We start from the raw sequence: 20,053 nt of genomic DNA, 5'->3' as shown, positions 1-20,053 counted from the left end.
TGCCTAAAGTAAAAAAATGTGCTTAATGGCTGTAAAATCTGCTCTGATGCATAAAGGAGATAAGTTGTTTGTTGCTGTTCCCAGTGATGAAAATAGAGCTTCAAAGAACATCTCAGGTCTTCAGCGTAACATTGCATACGACCAATTCAATGACGCAAGAAATAATTCCATATAGTGAAAAAAATAAAATCAAATACCACAGCAAGTGCAGTATGTCTCTTCACATAACCTCCTTTTTGAACGGGTGTTCTGCCAGAAACTGTTAAGTGGCTTCCAGCAAATTCATTAAATAGCATAAAAGGCAGCAACCTACAAAGCCTTAATCCAAAAAATAGGTCAAGATTTTTAAAAACAGTTTCATTTCTTGCGTCCTTTCTATATATTTTTACATTTTAATTTTAATTCAGGTAAGTAGATCTTTATCCATAAAATATATAACACGCGATTGTGTAGAAGATGCAGTTTTCATCAGCAGTAGTTTTTGTTTTGTTGAAGATTGTAGCAGCACAGAAAGGATTCAAATTTAACTCAGTCTCTTTGGAATATTTCATATTAATGCAGATCTTTCATGGCTGACTCTGAAATCATTTAAACAGCCTATGCACTGCAAGTTCCCCTGTTGCAAAGACAGGAAATGCAAACAGTGTTCTTTCCTGCTGTTAAAAAAATACTTTAGCTGACAATAAGCTGTGAGAATTATGAGAATGGTGGTTTAAAAAAAAAAAAAAAAAGCTTTCCTAACAAAGTAAAACAAAATTTTGTGAGAAGGACAAACTTCTATGGATGAGGAAAATTGTTAGTGTTAAAAAAAAAAAAAAACCCTTCGGTATTACATTGCTTTTATTTCCCTGAGAACGTTGCGGAAATTCTCCACACAAACCTCCCTGGTCGGTTGCTTCATTGACGCGAGTTCCCAGGCTTCCTCAAACGTCTTCTCCGAAATATTCACACCAGCATTCCTGAAGATCGTTGCAATCTGTAAGAAATATGTCAGTGACAGTAAGAAAGATTCAATCAATGAAGTCAAGCAGTGAAGCTGCTCAGGCACACTGTTGTCTGCCATTTCTTACTCATCACTGTCATCGCTCGGTTATTCTTTCATAAATGGAGTCTGGCAGCCCCCAACTCTGTATGGTAAAATATTTTTAAATCTGGCAGACTGATAACAGAAAGACCATAATATGTATAAAAGACTGGACTGGACTATAGACGGTAACTTTGACGGATTGGGGTTCGTATTTTGTTTGTTGAATCTTTGGTTATGTGTTTGGAACCAGAATGGCTCGTAAATGGACAAGAGGGGGGGGGGGGGGGGGGGCTATGCTATTAGCTAATGCTACCAACCTGACTTAGTAAGCTGCATCCACAGATTGTTAATTAGTGCCAACATAAAAAAATTGTACTTCAATTTAACTGAAAAATCACGAGTAGAGACCTCTTGGACTGTCTTGTTCAGTAACTTGAATTAATTGAGGTTAGAAGAGTGTCTTGGCACCTACGTGACACTCAGAGCAGCCATGCACTTAATTATTCCTACATTTGGCGTTTACAGTTTAAACTAGTTATTTTTAAAAATGTTCTAATAAAGCAGGAAATTAGCTGTGGATACCAAAATGGTTTATATCTGCTCTACTTTAAACATGAGATTCTAGAGGAGCTGACACACTTCTGAAGCCAGCCTTAAGTGGTCTCAGAGGAACTGCACTTTCTGGTACTTCTGTTCTGACTCTCTGGAAGGACTCCTGATTACTTTCACCATCTTATTTGCATTTTATACTGTATTTCTACACCTTCCAGGGCTCTAGACTAACTTGTTGCCACGGTTGTGCTGGTGTGACTTTTCTTAGGCGCACCAGCACAAAATTTAGGAGCACCCAAATTTTTCAACTGCATCTCTTAACACCGCAGTTTTACACTTTGCACGTTTTTGGGGGGAAAATTGCTGTCCATACAGACAATATTGATTTGCAAATGATTAACTAACAATCTTGTCAACACAAAGTTCTTTATTTGGAGCACAGTTCTACAAGAAAGATAAGTTACTGAAAAAGTGCTTGTGCTTAAAATGCTTTGGCACTGTTTGGCAATATTGTAGACAATGTTAAACTTAATCATAACAATGGCCTCCTTTGACGACCTGTTTGCTGCTGCCTGCCACTGAAAGGCAGTGGGGAGAGGGGACACTTGGGCAGTGCATTTATCGCAGCATATAATGTGTTTTCTGGATACACTGTGCTTTTCCAGCGTTCAGAGATTGATGGCTCCGTGTCAGAGCACTGGCTATGAATTTCAGACGGATCAGGCCTTAACTTAACAAAAAAGTTATCAATAGTTATTTTCATCTTTTCTTATTACCCACTGCTACATCCACTTCTGTCAGGCCTAGGCTACTCACTAAGGCTGGGTATCGTCACTGATTTCTATAATCCATTCGATTCCGAATTACAAGGTTCCGATTCGATTAGATTGAATTTTGACTCAGACAGTCAGAAATATTATAATTCTGATCATTTATCAGTACTGATACATGTGATGCTACACCTCTGATAAAGTCTCACAGCAGCAGATGCCTTTGTATCAAAGTAACTGAGGATAAAACACAGAAAAACATGAAGGAGATTTTCCTGGCTTGGCTTTTTCTAGCAGATAACCTTGAAAATATACTGCAGTAGTAATTATGCATATTTTGCATAATTTTAAAAAGTTTAAATTTCTTCAGTATTGAACAGCAGAAATTAAATGACCTCTGATGAGAAAGTCTAAGTAAAATAAACCAAAACAACAACAAAACAGCAAAGGTAAGAGGGAATTGATGACGAGATTTATTAAATGTGAAGCGTAGTTTGGGTCTTGTTTTGCTGCTGGTTCAGTGAATTTGGTTGGAGAGAGACAAAACCTGCAGCTCAGAATCTAGCACAAAAAAGACGTAAACACAAAGCAGACCTGCCGATGTTTCAGAAACAGTGAGCTGTCGGCTTTCAGCCCCGACGGCGTGTCCATGCTGTCAGGTGAGAAAGCCGAGAAAGAGAAAGCTGATTCTGATGTGTCGGGTCCACGCTCTGTGTTTACATCTTTGTGTGGAATCCGTTTACCTGCTCTCATTTACTGTTTGGTGGTTGTTCATATAGTTTTGGGAGCTTTAACCTGAGATTCTGCCGTTTCTGGCAAAATACATTTATATTTAAAAGTCGATTCAAGATTTAATGAATCGATATCGCTTTATTCCAGCCACTCACCTCTCTCTATCCACCTGCACTTTCAAACGTACACATGAAATTGAAAAATTTGGTCACATTTGCGACCAAACTGGTCACACTCTAGAGCCCTGCCTTCAGTCATTTCACATTTAGACGTATTTATGTATGACACCAAGTCATTCCTAAGCCAGCCAAGACATGAAATCTCTCCAGCAAATCCTCAGTCTTCCCCAAGGCCTCCCCCCAGTAGCACATGCCTGAAACATCTTTCATAGAAGACCTCCTAGAACCTCCTCAGCTGGCTCTTTTCGTTATGAAAAGTTCCACTTGAAAAACCAAGCTGCTATCCCAAAGGCAGATCTCAGCGATCCTTATACAGAAACTCCATTCTGTCACTTGTATCTTCGGGTACGATATAAGTGTCGGTAGAAATGTACATTGACTAATAAATCGACAGGTTCACTATTACACCCAGCTCTCTCTTCACCACAACAGATTGGGGCTGCAGAAACTCCACTCTCACGCTCCACTCTCCCCTCACTCATTAACAAGAACACAAGATATAAGGCTACTTTTGTGCACATTCAAAACACACACATACAGTATCTGTGTTTTGGGATGCTCTTTTGGACTTGAGCACATATCAACTGAGATTGATAATGATCAGCAACTCGTCTCGAGACCCAACAGGGTATTCCACCCATTTCTGGCTGAAAACTATGGTCTCCGAGTTGGACATGCTGATTCCCGTTCCTACCACATAACACTCAGCCATGAACTGCTCCAGTCTAAGCTGGAGGTCACTGTCCGATAAAGCCAACAGAACCACATCATCTACAAAAGTAAAGATGAATTGCTGAGGCCACCAAAATGGAGACCCTCCACCACCTGGCTATGTGTAGATCTTCAGTCCATAAAAACTATGAACAGAATCAGTGACAAAAGGCAGCCCTGGCAGAGGTCAGAGTTCAGCACCCATGAGAGATGAGTTTGACTTACTGCCAGCAAAGATTCTGAATTTATCTTTAAAAAAACAAAGAAAAAAGAAAAACTCAGACATAAGCCTTTCTTAGGCAGATACATTATATGGGGCAGACTTTGATGCAGTAAATGAGATTACCCACATCAGTGGTGTTTATTTTATGGAACAGACCCCATTGTTGTGCAGGTGTAATAACTTTTTAACAGAAGCATCACTTATCTCACTTATCTTAACTTCAAAAACACAATGCTGTAATAACTTGCAATTTTCCTCTATGTCAGAAAAAAATGTAAAATTGTTTCTGTCGACAAATAATAATAACAATAATGTTCTTTTTCATACAAATAATAAAAGATGGTGAGATTTGAAAGACAGACAGTGCCACCCCAGTCTCATCTATAGGCTGTACCTCCTCCTTGCTGCGAGGACAGAAGAAATGTTCCTCATAAACACCTTGCAGGGCATGAACTGATGGATGTAGAAGATCTCCAGCTGTGGATGTATCGCCATAATTGTTTCTGTCACTGACTCTTTTAATGCGAGGAGCTGGAAGATCTGAGCGCACAGATGGGATCCCGTATGTACGTCCATCTATTTAAAGAGAGACCAGATGATGTACAAGGAAGGGAGTAAAAAGTAAGAAAACTATGTAAAACATTTCTAAAATACAAAAGGATGTTTTCAAATATGCACAATCTAAAATATCTCATGTATTTGATTTTATTAAAAATGGCTGGTTTTGATAAGTTGGTACGACAGTGATTTGAACTGTGTCATGAGGAAGATCTGTGTTTAAGAAGAAGTGAATGACAGTGGATTCCTGGTATATTCCTTCCTTAATCTTGTCCAAAGCGAGAGGCAGCTTTAATAGCGCAAAACATATTTGTCAGCTTAAAGTCTCCTGACTTACCTGATGGGAAAGGACCAGCACCTGCAGCCCCGATGAGGGAGGAGGTAGTTCTGAAGTGGTCTGGGGCTGCCCTTGTCTGCCTAAGGCTTCTAAGAGTTTTCAGTGAGCTGCCTGGCTCAACAGGCTGCAAGTCCTCAAGATCAACCAACCGACAGGCAGGAAGCTGTGCTGTCACTCTTTCTATGTCACCTGGAGCTGAGCTGGTTTGACGCTCTGCAGATGAATTAATCAGACCAAAATGTAAAAACGACTTAAATCTGTCGTCTTTTGGCATTCCATATTGTCGGTGGTATCAGTTCAGTTTTAGTTCTGTGAAGAAGCATAAAATAAACCGATAGATTAAATTGCCTTCTTCTTACCATTTGCAATAATGCACTGCTCTCGACTGTTGATGGGCATTTTGTTCTTCCAGTTGAGAAAGTTGGCAAACTCCAGAAAGTTGATAAACCCGTCCTTGTCTGTGTCACAGTAGTCCATCAGTTCATCCAGGACCAACTCACTGACGTTCAGCTGGAACTGATGACACACTTCACGCAGGTCCTCTTTGTCAATCATCCCCTTTCCTTTCTGGTAATTAACATAAAAAACTGATTCATAATCCCTATAAACACATTTTGAACATGTAGAATCTGTAGGCAATGTCATGAAACGCTGTGTGGCAGGCAGGAGATGAGGACTCAAAGTGCAGGACTCAGACTCAGGGGATGAACTCAAAAGCACAGCTTTATTTGCTGGTCACAGAAAAACAAGCATACAAAGTGAATTAAGCCAAACTGGGAAACAATGAACTAAATCTCACAGGGAGCTCCACACAGCAAGAGGGACGACACGACACTGACTCAGAGAAACGCAGGGTTTAAATACACTGGGAAGTAACGAGGGGAATGAGACACAGAAGGAGAGCACAGCTGGGAGAAATCAGAACTGACGAGACAAGGGAGCAAAGTAGGATACACTCACATGAGACACAGACCTTCAAAGTAAAACAGGAAGACGCAAACTAGACCAGGGGAGACAGAGCAACTAAGAAACACAGACAATACCAACAACAAAGAGACACAGAGGGCAGCTACTAAATACTCAGAACTAAACAGGATACAAGAAAACCAAACTAAGACACTAAAGAATAAGCTGGGACAACAAAGAGAACTAAGAACATAATACAAAAAACTCAGAGGCACAAGAAACTCAAAACACTGGGTCACTGACCCAGGACCGTGACAGGCAATGGGCAAAATATTTGGTACTGGTTTCTAGTTTCGTAAATAACAACCCTTTGAACCCATACCGACTTCGGTATGTGTTTAGAAGTGTGACACAAGTCTGCAAAATGAGAATTAAAGCTCTATTACTTTAAAAATCATCTTACCACAGAGTCACACATCACTGGCTTTATCTTAAAACCAACAGCTTGACTTCCTTACTACCAGCACTTTGACTTATCAAACACAAGTTGGCAACCTGTTGTGAGTCTATTCATACCTTGTCATAATGTCTGAATGCCTTTAGCAAGGAGGGGAGGTTTTCAAAGTTGACCTTCTTGAGGTGATGCCTCACTGCATTCACCAGGCTGCGCTGTCTGTCTGGGCCTCTCGTGTACTGCCGTGGATCTGTGGAGTAGATCAGCTCTCCAATGCCTGCAAAGGAAGTATTTGTTGTCTTCAACTGAAAAAGCTTTTTCTAAGGACACACCAAATATTCCCGTGTGTAAGGCGGGAGAACATTTTTAAACAAAATTGACCAAAATCATCCGGTGGTAAGACCATTCCAAACGTGTGATCAGGCGGAACGGGCAATGTTTTTTCTCTCCTGAAGAACATGAAAAGAAATGGGAAATTAAATAAAATCTTAGTGAGATAATTACAGGTCTCATATGTTTCATTACAGACAGTTAAAAAAAAAGAAAAGCACTTGACGATGGTTTTGCCCATTTGTTGTGCTATCTTCTCTCTGTTCCCAGATCTCTTCCAAGCAGCTGGATTGTAAAACCTAAGAAAAAAATATGAACAATTCGAGTTGGCTTTCACTTTTTAAATTAGAAGGACAAGGAGCAGATATGCAGTGTTAAGGAAATTAAAAACAAAAGAATTTGCTGCATGGCCACTTTATTTCGGTGCTTACTTCTGTGATTCACCCAGCCAATGAAGAGTTTTGCCAAGATTACGGCCATCGTTGAAATGAGGTGTGAGGATCCCAAACCTGCTGTCTTTACTGTAACGAGTCCAGTCATAATTTCTATTAATTTGTTCACCTGGAATGAAGTAAGATAATCACACAGTGGTGAAAATGATGAAATGAATTCCAGAAATAGACTGTTAGTGGAAAGAGTAAAGACAGCATCAATAGTATGATTTTCTTCATTCTTACCAACAAAATAGGCATTATGGCTACGGATGTAAGCATCATGTGCCACCCCAGCTTCCCTCTCTATCTCCTGTGCTGTTTTTGCAGGGTTAATAATCTCACGCACACCCAAACCTTGATGAAAGGAACGGGAGATATTCAGAAAATATAAGAAATATATATATAAATATAAGAAAACTTAGAATGTAAAACAAAAAATGTAAAAGTTTTAAAATGTTTCAATGACAGCACACAACCATTACAAACTTAGCCTCCTGGGACCTGGCGTCCACATATGTGGACATCACATTTTGGGTTGTCTAGACCAAAATACTAAATTTTGCCCTACAAGGGCCCGATATCCACTTACAAGGACGTTATACTGCCACTGTTCTATCAACATTTAAAGCGAATGTCCTCATATGTGGATCTCATTTTTCTTAGAAACAAAACTCAGCTAAAAAAATAAAATAAAATCACGTAATCCTTTGTTTTTACATTCATCAGGTCCCAAACAGCTCAAATAGCAAAGAGAAATTAAAAATGCATGCCATGAGTTTCGGGTCTTAGGAGGTTAAATCCACTTTCTTGTTGTTTTATTAGCTTTTGACTTATTTAATGTTATACATACCTTTTACTGTTTTTACGCCAAATGTAGTTTTCTCATTACACAATGGGGGGAGTTCAGAACGTTGGACACATGATCTGCCTAGAGCCTTCTTATTTGAGGCATATACAGATTCACTTAGCTCTTGTAACTTCTGCTGGAACAAGGTCTTTGGGGATGGATTTAGCCAGCTTTCACCCTGTAGGAATGATGTAAAACAATTATTGTCGGTCAGTATCCTAAATGTGTCATTGTATACTTTAAATTTTCTATTCAAAGCAACATTGTGCACCAGCTTCCAAACACAGTGACATCACAAAACAGATGTGAATACAGAGAAAACTCCAGAAAGCAAATAGAAAAACCATCATCAATGTCAGCTTCTTAGGAAAATTCCATTTGAGAGGTAACATAAAATCATGAAAAAAGCAAATGACTTACTTAGGAAAACCACTATAATACCGCAGTACAATAAATGCCTGACAGGGGTAGGTCGTTTTTACTTCCAACATACAAACGTACAAATACATCCTCTTGCACCGCTTCGCCTCTAGTGCCATGTGCACACAGGCAGGTCAGAAAAGAACGAAAATGGAAGAGAAGGTCCAATATTAGGCTTTTTCAATCTACGACAAAGACAGTAAGTAGTGAGCCAGTGCTTTTTCAAGTGTTGTTGATCATTTTCTAAGTAATCCTACATTAATATTTTCCATCCCTAATATTTTGTTGATCATTATCAATCTCAGTTGATATGTGCTCAAGTCCAAAAGAGCATCCCAAAACACAGATACTGTATGTATGTGTGTGAAGGTTCTCAGTCATCCAGGTCATTGTAGTCTAAGGAGCTTGGAAAGAAAAGTGTCTGGGCTTCTTTGAGTTGCTTGAAGACGTTTCACCTCTCATCCGAGAAGCTTCTTCAGTTTTAAGGGTCAAATGGTGGGGAGTCCCAGATTTAAACCTAGTGGGAGTATCCCCCCAGGATCGGATGAGAGGTGAAACGTCTTCAAGCAACTTAAAGAAGTCCAGACGCTTTTCTTTGCAAGCTCTTTTGACTACGATGACCTGGATGACTGAGAACCTTCACAGACATATGCTAGTTCAAGTGTAACTTTTTATTGTGATTGCACAGTCATACTTTGTAAAATAGTGAAGGAAATTGTAGTACTACCATACATCAAAGATGTACAGCAGTATAACAAAACACAATAAATAAATTCCATATATATGGAATAAAAAATATACAGTGTGTCCAGAAAATTTTATATACTATATTATATTTAATTTTCTGCACTATATAAATACCATTTCATTTATTGTGTCAATTCCATTTAAGTTATATGAGCCTTAAATCCACTACCAAGCAGAGCAATACATGAGTCATTGGTCATGATCTAAACAAAATATCAACCTATCAAATTTCAGTTTAGTTAAAAACCTTCCCTGTTGTCTCTTTAACAATCCCAGGAAGCTCATACTCACAGTGAGGGGTGCTTTGGTGATGACACCATGAACAAGAGTGCTGCCAACATCTGGGTCATTTGCCTTCCCTATGTGGACTCTGATAGTTCCTGGTCCGGGCTGGTTGCTATTGCGGAATTTCCTCACCACCGGTGGAGTCGTGGGCTGAAAATTGCAGGGAAAGAGTTAACCCACAATTTCACACATTTTGTCTAAAAAAAAAATCAGATTAATAATCCCAACAGAGGTAAAACAACTGTTTTAAATTGAGATAATAGATAGAGACGTCCAAAGAGCTTCAAGTGATTTTTCGGGGGGGGGGGGGGGGGGTCACTTGGAAGTTATACTTTCCCATAATTATCCCCACTTCCGGATGCTCTGAATGCCATGTCTAAACACATAAAAATGAACTCACTCTTTCCACTTCTCGTAAGCAGATTTTGACACTGTCTCCTGGAGGTATTAGTTTCCCGGCCTGCATTAAAGAAAAAAAAAAAGTTCAGTATGGTTAATATTAGGGAAATAAAGGTCTATTTTACTAAAACAATACAATAGCAGTACGATAGCACAGGATAAGCTATCTTAAAATAGACTTACCTTCGGTATATTTCGGATTCTGTCAGTACATTTCACTTCGCTAGACGTGTTAATGTCAGTCATAATGAATTTAGATGTAGCCTTTGTAACGTTTGTCTGTAAAGTTTGTCTCTAACTAGGTATGGGAAGTTTTTAAGGCCAAACGGGTTTCTGTCGTGCTCGGACGCAGAGCTGTGCACCTGTTTAAGTACCGTTGCCTAGCAACATAGTTCAGCAATTCAACTTAATACTGTAGTTTGGTTTAAAATACCTTTCAAGCGAATCAAAGATTGTGATAACCAATGGGGAGACCATGTGAATGACTAACTTGTCCAAAATAAAACACATTGTCTAATGTATTTATTGCTTTGAGTCAGTGGCATTAACCTTGAACCGCAATCCCTGCTTTTAGCTCACTAGCTTAAAGATAAAAAAAAAAAATGTAAATACTCTCTTTTGTTATTTTGGAGACAGACATATTTCAATAAATTTGGTATAAATGCTGGCGTGTGATTGGTTGGCCACCCTGATACGCAGGCGGATTGTGAATTCCAGTCATACGATCTGTCATCATCCTTCGTACAATGCGAAAAGGGAAGTTGAAAGAAGTGGGAGAGCGAGATCGCAGAGCCTTATGAAATCTAACGTTACAGCAGCTGGTTGGATACTCGACACACTGTGAACATACGTTGAAGTACTGCAAATACTGTCCTGGAGATACCTTTACCATTAACTACGCTCCTGTTTTTGATAGGTAAGTAGCTAATATTAGCTTTAGCTGACTAGCTGTAGGCTATCTGGAGGGCTCCTCCCGATGCGGCCGCAGCTGAACAACGTTAGCCTGCCCAGTACCTATTATTTGGCTAGCTAACATTAGCTAGCCGACACTGGAGGGGCCGTACAACTTAGCCTAGTTAACGTTGTTCTGCTGATAAATCTGGAGGTATCATCACGTTTAGATCACCCACACATTAGCATTAATCCACTTTTACTATCACAAACAGTTGCAGTCCTCTTTCAAACGCTGCTTGATAAGCTACTTCACTAATTCACCGTCATGGAGCTAACGTTAGCTAGCTGTCACTAGCTGTACACACCCAAATCTCCATCATCTGAGTTTGAGCATTTTCAGAACTTATGTAAGTGTCATATTTAGTGCGTGTAAGCTTGATTGGTATGCTGCTACCCGCACTCACGCCAGCGTTAATCAAGCGAAATCATGCTTTATAACAAACGCAGATTGGGTTTTGGACTAGGCATTTTGAACTTAGGAGCTAGCTATGTTGCTAACGCTAGCAGTTGCTACCAACTAAAACGATCCACTCGGCAACAACACAACAGGTTATTTGTGGTGATCTCTGTGTCGTAACGCGATTTCGACGCTCGAAGTTGACAGCAATTATTTTTGGAGCGATGTTCTGTGTTTAGTTTGATGGTGGAAATGGTTAATGTCTAGGTTACAGAGCTAATCTGTTGTTGTGGCTGTTGTTTGTTTGACTACAAAATCATGAAAGACAAACAACAAAACCACTAAATTAACCCAAATACTTTTCCCCACACATGTGTCCAGACTGGTGCTATAATCCTCTTTCTGTCTGCCTCACGTAGTTGAAGCCACACACACACACGTTGTTTGTGTGTGAGTGTTGGGGTTTTCACTGCCAGAACAGTAGTTGAACTTGCCATTTGTAATTGTTGTTGAACTGGTACAGGGTAATAACGTTAGAGGCACAAGTATAAATATATGTATGACATCAGTTTCCGAAACTTTGAACATGCTGTCAGGCAAAGTTTTCTCTCTCTCTCTCTCTTTAAATCTCTTATTGCTGCTTGTTACTATAGCGGACATCCAACTAATGTTTGTAGCTGAGTGAGAGTCAGGTAATTTGAAATTATGTGTAATGTGTCAATTTGTACCAAACTATAGTAAGTTTCCATTCATGTTTACGGGATTAGCCCTGACATTTTGCCTTTGTATTTGGACTTCTTATTTTAAAAGAAATATAGTTAAAACAACATTATAAAATTTAACAGATTAAATATCAATTGCCCTGATACGCAGCTCTATACGCATCTCTATGCATTTAAAAAAGTAGTTTCCAGGAGCTTTTTATGAAGAGTTCTAAAAGTGGTATTTTTAGATTTAGGAATAGTGGTGTGGGTCATTAACAAAAGGCTAAAGCTGAATAATTTAAAACACTGATCAATTGCAGGGTTTGTCCTGGTTCACAATCTGCCTTTTTAGGGTTGACAGTTGGTCTGTGTATTGATAAAATGAGCATGTTACATTACTTAACCAGGGGGATGCATTTCCTTTTTTCTTTTTTTGTTTCTTTTATTTTACTTTGGTGGCCTCCAGAGATTTTGTCCTCTCCCCAAAGTGTATTAAATACAGGAAAAACCCTGAACTGTCACTTTGGTTGTTGCAGGGACTAAATGTTTCGCAAAGGCAAAATTACTACATAATTTCTTATTATCTTTAATTTTTGTATCAGTTAATAAGATATTCTTTTATAATGACACCTTGCTTTATTTTCTTTCTCCTGCTCAGGTGTTTTTCTACAGTTTTTCACATCCCGGGGACGAGACCAGACAGTGTGACATGGCAAGTAGAGGCGGAGCCACGCGACCCAATGGGCCAAACGCAGGCAACAAGATTTGCCAGTTCAAACTCGTGCTTTTAGGAGAGTCCGCGGTGGGAAAGTCAAGCCTTGTACTTCGTTTCGTTAAGGGTCAGTTTCATGAATTCCAAGAGAGCACAATTGGAGGTACGTAATCCTGACGTCATCATAAGTCAGTGTTGGCGTGTTTGTTTTTGCTCCATGAACAGGCCATCTCTGAGACTTCCAGTAAACCACATAATGGAATATTTACTAAATGTTACGCTAGACAACATAACGGCTACATGCAGATAGCTGTACTAAGAGTCATAGTCCCAGAGCCTAAAGTTCATTGAAGAAGTAAGGCTATAGAATCATAAAGGTGTGTTGGAGTAAAACAGAGAAAGTATCACCAGGGGAAACTGGAACTCCTCAAAAGAGCATGTAGCCAGTATGAGATTCAGTTGGGAAAAGGGGGGATATGAGGAATTGTCAATATAAAAATGCCTTATTAGAACAGGCAGCTATGCAAATAATTTGGTCCATTAGGTTACTGCGTTTTGGTTATCTTGATAATCTCACCCTCAGCGCCAGGTGACACCTTTACTGTACTCACTACTGAAAATATTCCAATCATCCTGCCATTCCACCACTACTAGTCTGTGTCCAAGGCTGTGTGTTAAGATAAAAAAAAAAGTCCTTTACAGTCAGTGGTCTGCTGGCATTAGCTGATTGGGTAAAAACAACATTTAAGTGTTATTCACAGTTCTCATTTCAGTTAAAACGGAGCATAGTTTTCAAACGAACGTTTAACATGTGGTTTAAAAGTGCCTTTGAGCAAATCACACCCATTTTGATTTTGGATGTTTAAGGTCATTCCTTTGGTTTCCAACATTGGGCCATGTCACCTTGACTGAAACACATTTGTGTAGCTCAGTATTTAAAGACCCACTTGTCACTGGTCCGTCTGCTTTGTACCCCTGCAGCTGCCTTCCTGACTCAGACGGTATGTTTGGACGACACAACGGTCAAGTTTGAGATCTGGGACACGGCCGGTCAGGAGCGCTACCACAGTCTGGCTCCCATGTACTACAGAGGTGCACAGGCAGCCATCGTGGTCTATGATATTACAAATGAGGTTGGTCCGATTCCAGGCTTATGTCTGTGTAGCTGTTGGCGCACCTGTTTTCATTTACCTTTGCCAGCTCAAACAACTTTGTTGTCGAAGACGAGGAAGTAGTGGGGCTTTCCACCTTAATGTTTCTAAGCAGTGGTTGAGCTAAAAACAGAACCTTATTTTGGTATCCTGACACATTAAGAAATGACTCATCACTCAACAGACAATGTTTCGCAGACAGTGCTTAGATGTCTCCCGGGGGCATTGTCAGGGACGCGTTATATGTCAGGATATTTTCATGACAAAGAGAACATATTATTCTCTGTTTAATATGTAGACCGTGTGCAGGTTAACGATTTGTCCTGTTTCCAATGTTTGTCTGCTTCAACAACCCTAGAGGGAACCTATTATGCTAATTTCCAGCTTCATGCTCCTATTCTTAACTCAGAGTAGCTTTGTGTGATTCATAGTTCCAGATCCTCCTTGTTTACCTTCTGCTGGACATTAGTGGGCGTAACCTCTCAGCTGAGACGAGCTCTTTTAACTTGCTTCCTCCGCCCTTTAACAATAAAAACTTAATATGTGTAGCACCTGTAAATGCAGAGTTTACAAAGTGCTGTGACAGCCAAGCAAAAGCCGAATACCAAATTCAAACAGAAAGTTGGACATTAGGTGGAAAACGTTAGCCTTAAAAATGGAAGAAAATTAAAACATGAATCTCAAACAATTCTCAGTCCTTGTAAACAAAACGTTCTAACAGCAGGTGGGTGGAGTTTGTGTTCAGTCAGAGCTGTGGGCCTGATGTGACCATAAGGCTGATTAATACTGACAACATACAGGGCCAAGAGTAGAACAGAGCGGCTGAAAGAGAGTAGCATGAAGTCTGAGATTTGGGCTCACAGGGATTACTTTCACAAATGCTGATTTTTGTGTGTACTGTGGAGATCCAGCATAACAATATCCAATGAGAGAAAAAAGGAAAAGCACGATGCATAGCATTTTAACCAAACTGATAAATAAATGAAACAGCTGCCAGTAAGAGAGCAGCTAATCTCGTTTTATCGTACATATCATATTACCTGAAAGTTGCATTGCTTCCTGGCCTGTGGATGCATGACTAAAATGTGGATGTAGAGAGATTATTTTTCCTTTCATCTACTGTGTGTATGTGGATAGGTGTGAGTCATTCTTGTGTAAAAGCTAATATAAGTCAAATAGAATATAGAACAGAGCAGAGTTTAAAGTCAGCATTATTCTCTCCTATAGGTTTTATTTTAGTGACAAAGTCAGAAATGTCGTTCCCCTTATCTTTTAATAAAAGCAAAGCACAGAAAGCTATAAAGCGCTTTGACATTTCTTTATTATTATTAAAGGTGGTAATCTTTTAAAGCACAGGTGTCAAACTCCAGGCCTCGAGGGCCGGTGTCCTGCAAGTTTTAGGCTACGTACACGGGTATTTTTGAAAACTGAGATTTTCCGTTTTCGTTTTAAAAAATAATCCCGTCCACACGTAAACGCAGAAATGAAGGAAAACGCTGCTAGGAACATGCCAAAGCAACAGGTGACGATATATTCCTAACTGTGCAGAAATGTTGGCCAATCAGAAGTCTAGAAGCCTCGGTGGGAAAAAGTAAACAAAGCTGGGGCATAGAAGCAGAACCGAGTCGTATGTGTGGAGGGACAGTAACTGTGTGTGTATATGTAAGCATTTAAACACTGCAGAGACAATTAACAGTAACGGTATTGTAGAAATTCATTTCACCGAAACAATAACGTGGCGCACAGTGTGACGTCAAAAAATGCGCACACCTTTGACGCTGCGTTTTCTCCGTTTTTCTCGTCCACACGTAAATGCAAAAACTGAGTTTTCAAAAATATCCACCCTGGCCGGAGTTTTTAAAAATCTCAGTTTTCAGTGACCAAAAACGTGTTTACGTGTGGACGAAAGGTGCAAACGCATAGAAAAATCTGCATTTTTCAAAAATACCTGGGTACGTGTGGACATAGCCTTAGATGTGTCCTTGATCCAACACAGCTGATCTAAATGGTTAAATGACCTCCTCAACATGTCTTGAAGTTCTTCAGAGGTCTGGTAATGAACTAATCATTTGATTCAGGTGTGTTGACCCAGGGTGAGATCTAAAACCTGCAGGACACCGGCCCTTGAGGCCTGGAGTTGGACATCCCTGTTTTAAAGAGATCGGGCTGAATGCAGCATTTGTTTATTGTGCTGCATAAGTCGTTGTAGTACAGCCTCTGCACACTGTGATGTTTACTGTAATATCTCATCAAAAGCATCACTATAATGATTGTGTCCCCTGGAACTTTCTTTAAAACATAGACAAATCGGACATCATGGGAAAGTCTCCCTGTTATCGTCCATCACACAGGCTTTATTGCTATTTTCACTAACCGAGCCCCTCCACTTACCCCTCCCTGATCTGTTTTCCAGGAGTCATTTGTACGGGCAAAGAATTGGGTTAAAGAGCTTCAGAGACAAGCCAGTCCAAATATCGTAATAGCCCTGGCTGGGAACAAGGCCGATCTCGCAAACAAGAGAGCACTGGACTTCCAGGTTTGTCTTCTTAATTAACTTCAAGATGTGCGCAGAGCCGCAAAGTCATCGTCAAATAAAGTAGACTTTGTGGCAGGATTTGTTGAAGCTAACAGTAAATAATTCTTGGAATAATTGTCGTTAATAATCTGCAGAGAGAAAAACATCCTCTGCTTCCTTGCTTTGTCAGTTCAAACTATGAAAAACTTATGACTTTGGTGTAACCTTCACAGGATGCACAGTCATACGCAGATGACAACAGCTTGCTTTTCATGGAAACATCAGCGAAGACCTCTATGAACGTGAATGAGATTTTCATGGCCATTGGTAAGTGTCTGCGCCGCAGGACTTCAAATATGAAGTGAAATACTGCTCGTGACCTTCAGAGCCAGTCGCTAGCTGTAGTATTCAAGCACACTGAAACGTCTCTGAAGTATCCTTACTAACAGGAAATGATAGTGGCTGTGCACCTGTCGTGATGTGTAAATATAATATTGTAGGATTCATCTCAGGGTGTGCATTTGTATGATAAAGTGCACAAGAGGCTCTTACTGCCTTCATCCAAGTGTGCATTTGAGTGCAGGTTGTGTAATAATAGGCTACCGTAATGCACTGCTGGGCAGTCGGTTGGCTTCAATCCATAAACCTGGCAAATATTAAATGAGTGTGTGCAGTATTTATATGCAGGTGATCATCTGTCATTAATGAGCTGAATCAATGGAAAAAAAGCCGCTGCAGAGTGTTAGCGAGAGGGAACTGTGTGGTTTGTTAGCAGCTGCTAAATGACTCGTGTAGTCACAGATAAATGGTGGATACTTGTAACGCGGGATGTTTGCAACTAGGTCCATAGCAGTTAATCCATCAGGTTCTGAAATTATATGTTGTATAGTGCTCACTCAGTCGTCCATCTTTATCCCCGATTGTTGAAACTTTGTCAGCAACCTCGAGTAATGTTGCATTTGAACAGATATTGTAATCTGAATCTAGTTTAGGTCTCAGAGAGGTGACGCGCGGCTAAGCTTTCATGTTGCTGAAGGAAGTTTGAGAGATGCAGTCGGGACTGTGATGCAGCTTCTGAAAGCTTAACTATATTTAGTTGAGTTTTGTATTTATTTGGTCCACTCGGTGGAATGTCTTGCAGAATATGGTGTGCCAGCTGGCACTGTAAAATGCAGTTTGAGGTGTAATCACTGAGGCAGTACACAGTTTGTCCACCAGAGAGCGCTGCCAAGTTGTTTTTAAATTGCGAAAGGTCTCGATTAGTTGCTCTCAGTTCTATGGAAGTGCTTTTTGCTTTTTCATGCAGATGTTTTAACTGATGATGGACACACACACTGTGTCACACATTTAATAGGCAAAATAATATATTATCAGAAAGTATTTGAGAAGACTATAAGGATCAGTCTTTATAAAAGGGAGGGGGGAAAATGGAAACCATTTGGCTGTGAGAGCGGTGGTGCCACTGAGGTGTAGGACCACACCTATCTTCCGACTAAACCTTCATTTTGATCCTAGCCACACTCCTCTAAAGTGTCATGACTAGATCATGGCAAGTTATGACGTCGTGTTGACAAAATCTATCCCTGGACAAATGAACAGCCGCCAAAGTACTTAGAGACCTATTGTAGTAAGATCTAGCACAAAGGTGGTTTTCACATGTGGCCATGATGAGACAATGACTCACCGAGTAAAAACAATACCAGTCATGTCTGCATGGCTGGTAAGAGCTGTTAGCTGCATTCCTGCCCTGACATTAGCATTGTTGCAACAGTTGGGGTGTGACTGTTCACACAGACATATAGGCTGTGCCAGAAATCACTGCTAGATACTTTTCAGGGGTTTTCAAAAATACATTTTAGGGCTCGTATTATTTGCTTAGTAAGTTAATTAATATCTCAAAGCGACTTCTCATAATGTTTCTTCACCCTGACACGCTGCTTCGGGAAGGGACAGAGAGGGAGGTCGTGACAGCATTATTGCAAAACCGACTCGAACATGAAAGACATTTTATCTCGAATATATCTCTGAAAGCTAAAATTACAACTGGAAAAAATTATTAGGTATTATATATCAAAAATAATGGACTTATTTGAAGTTACTCTTCAAATAATTTTTGATGTAATCACCTGTCAGGTTGTGGTCTTTGCTTTTCTAAAATTTCTGTAGGTGCATTACTGATCCGCTGTCTTTCTCACTGCAGCAAAGAAACTACCCAAGAATGAGCCTCAAGCGACCGGAGCCAGCACCGGACGGAACCGGGGGGTGGACCTGACGGAGACGGCTCAACCCACCAGCCGCCCGTGCTGCGCTAACTAACCCAGCTCTTCCTGCTCATGCTCCCCACACAAATGCACTCTCCTCCTTCTGGCTCCTCCCTTCCTTCTCACCTGAACAACATCTGGACATCGGGCTTCTTGGCTTTCTGACGTCAGACCTGACTTCAACCTCACTCCCCTGGAATAGCTAAAAGACTCTGTATAGCTGCATTTCTAATACTTTTTTTTTTTTTGATGTTCTCTCTCTTTTTTCTTTTTTTTTTAAAACTTTTTTTAAGAAGTGTATATCAGTATAATGGATGCATGTATCACTACAACGCCTAAAGGAAAAAAAAAAAGACAAAAAAAGAAAAACACATTTTTATCTCATATTCACTCGGAAGACTAACCCTGGTTAAGAAAGATGAGCGAGCGAAAAACCCGTGAGCGTGTGATCATGTTTTGTATGAGTTTCTGATGAGAAGGTGTTGCCTCATTTGCCACTTGGCAGGGTCGGCTTCTCGTTTCCCATTTGTGTGTGTGTGTGTGCGCGTATGTGTGTTAATCTTTGTTCGGGTTTCTTTTTTTCTTTTTTTTTTGCTCACTATTTGGAAAAAACAAATTGTCCCCATCTTGAGATGCCTGGATTCTCAGACTGTTTGTTGTGAGCCACTTGGGCGTCTCAGTGGTGCCAGGAAACGATTATCGTGCAAACCAACAACCCTTCCCTCCCTCTTCACATCTGTTACACAAGAAGATGCATCCCTCCAAGACTTAATTTAGGGGAGACTGTGGAAAATAAATTTGGGTACCATTTGGTGTTTGAATAAATTCTAGCATGAAGAAGAAGAAGGAAAAAAGAAACGGTCTTTATACACATGTGACTCCTCAGTATGTGCAGCCGTGCATAGAGCAACGCTTGTCAGATTTCTGTACATCATACCCAACAACAAGCCTTCGTGGTGCCGAAAGTGTGGAGTTTGAACAAAGAGGACTTGAAAATTTGACCTAAAGAAGGCTCTTATGTTGTCATCACAGTGTCAATCACGTAGTAAAAAATTGGAGTGACGTAGAGCGAGAAATCAACAGGAAACTGTAAGAGTGCCGAACATTCTGTTTTGTGTTTTGCAAAGACTTGAATGTATGACTAGCGATATGTTTAAACTTTCAGCTTATCTAACCTGCTCTGTTTCCATTCAGGCCAGTAGTCAACCTGCATCAGTTTGGGTAATGTAGATGAAAGGAGGGGCGCGGTTTTAAAAATTCAGACAGCATACAAACAGAAAATTGGACTATCACCCCATGTCGCGAGTCTGTGGGGGGGAAAAAACGAAAAACTCTAATGTTGTTATAGGGTGCAATGTCGCAATGTTGTCTTCTTCCTTTAGTACAGCTTGCAGAGCTCGCAAGCTCACAAGGAAATTTATCTAGAGATGCCGAACAATTGTACAGTT

The 20,053-nt window shown here is 40.2% G+C and overlaps 2 protein-coding genes across 2 annotated transcripts; one reads left to right on the top strand and one right to left on the bottom strand.

Annotated features, from left to right (window-relative positions):
- Positions 1-684: 684 nt before the first annotated feature.
- efhb (EF-hand domain family, member B) lies at positions 685-10,733 on the bottom strand. The gene is made up of 13 exons (XM_087848463.1): positions 10,095-10,733; positions 9,913-9,972; positions 9,519-9,662; positions 8,064-8,238; positions 7,457-7,567; positions 7,211-7,340; positions 7,001-7,078; positions 6,831-6,898; positions 6,572-6,726; positions 5,449-5,656; positions 5,090-5,302; positions 4,589-4,770; positions 685-976 (listed from the first exon to the last, which is right to left on the bottom strand). Exons 1-13 carry the CDS (start codon positions 10,155-10,157, stop codon positions 830-832), a joined length of 1,734 nt encoding a protein of 577 aa, XP_087704589.1. The 5' UTR covers positions 10,158-10,733; the 3' UTR covers positions 685-829.
- On the top strand, positions 10,625-18,996 carry rab5ab (RAB5A, member RAS oncogene family, b). The gene is made up of 6 exons (XM_006801783.3): positions 10,625-10,827; positions 12,625-12,841; positions 13,660-13,811; positions 16,243-16,365; positions 16,578-16,671; positions 18,545-18,996. Exons 2-6 carry the CDS (start codon positions 12,676-12,678, stop codon positions 18,658-18,660), a joined length of 651 nt encoding a protein of 216 aa, XP_006801846.1. The 5' UTR covers positions 10,625-10,827; positions 12,625-12,675; the 3' UTR covers positions 18,661-18,996.
- Positions 18,997-20,053: the final 1,057 nt, after the last annotated feature.

The sequence above is a fragment of the Neolamprologus brichardi genome, chromosome 11 (assembly GCF_056152115.1).
Source record: "Neolamprologus brichardi isolate AB-2024 chromosome 11, ASM5615211v1, whole genome shotgun sequence".
In the NCBI taxonomy this organism is placed as follows: Eukaryota; Metazoa; Chordata; class Actinopteri; order Cichliformes; family Cichlidae; genus Neolamprologus; species Neolamprologus brichardi.
Note: the sequence above shows the minus strand (reverse complement) of the source record. Positions and strands in the feature narration are given on the sequence as shown.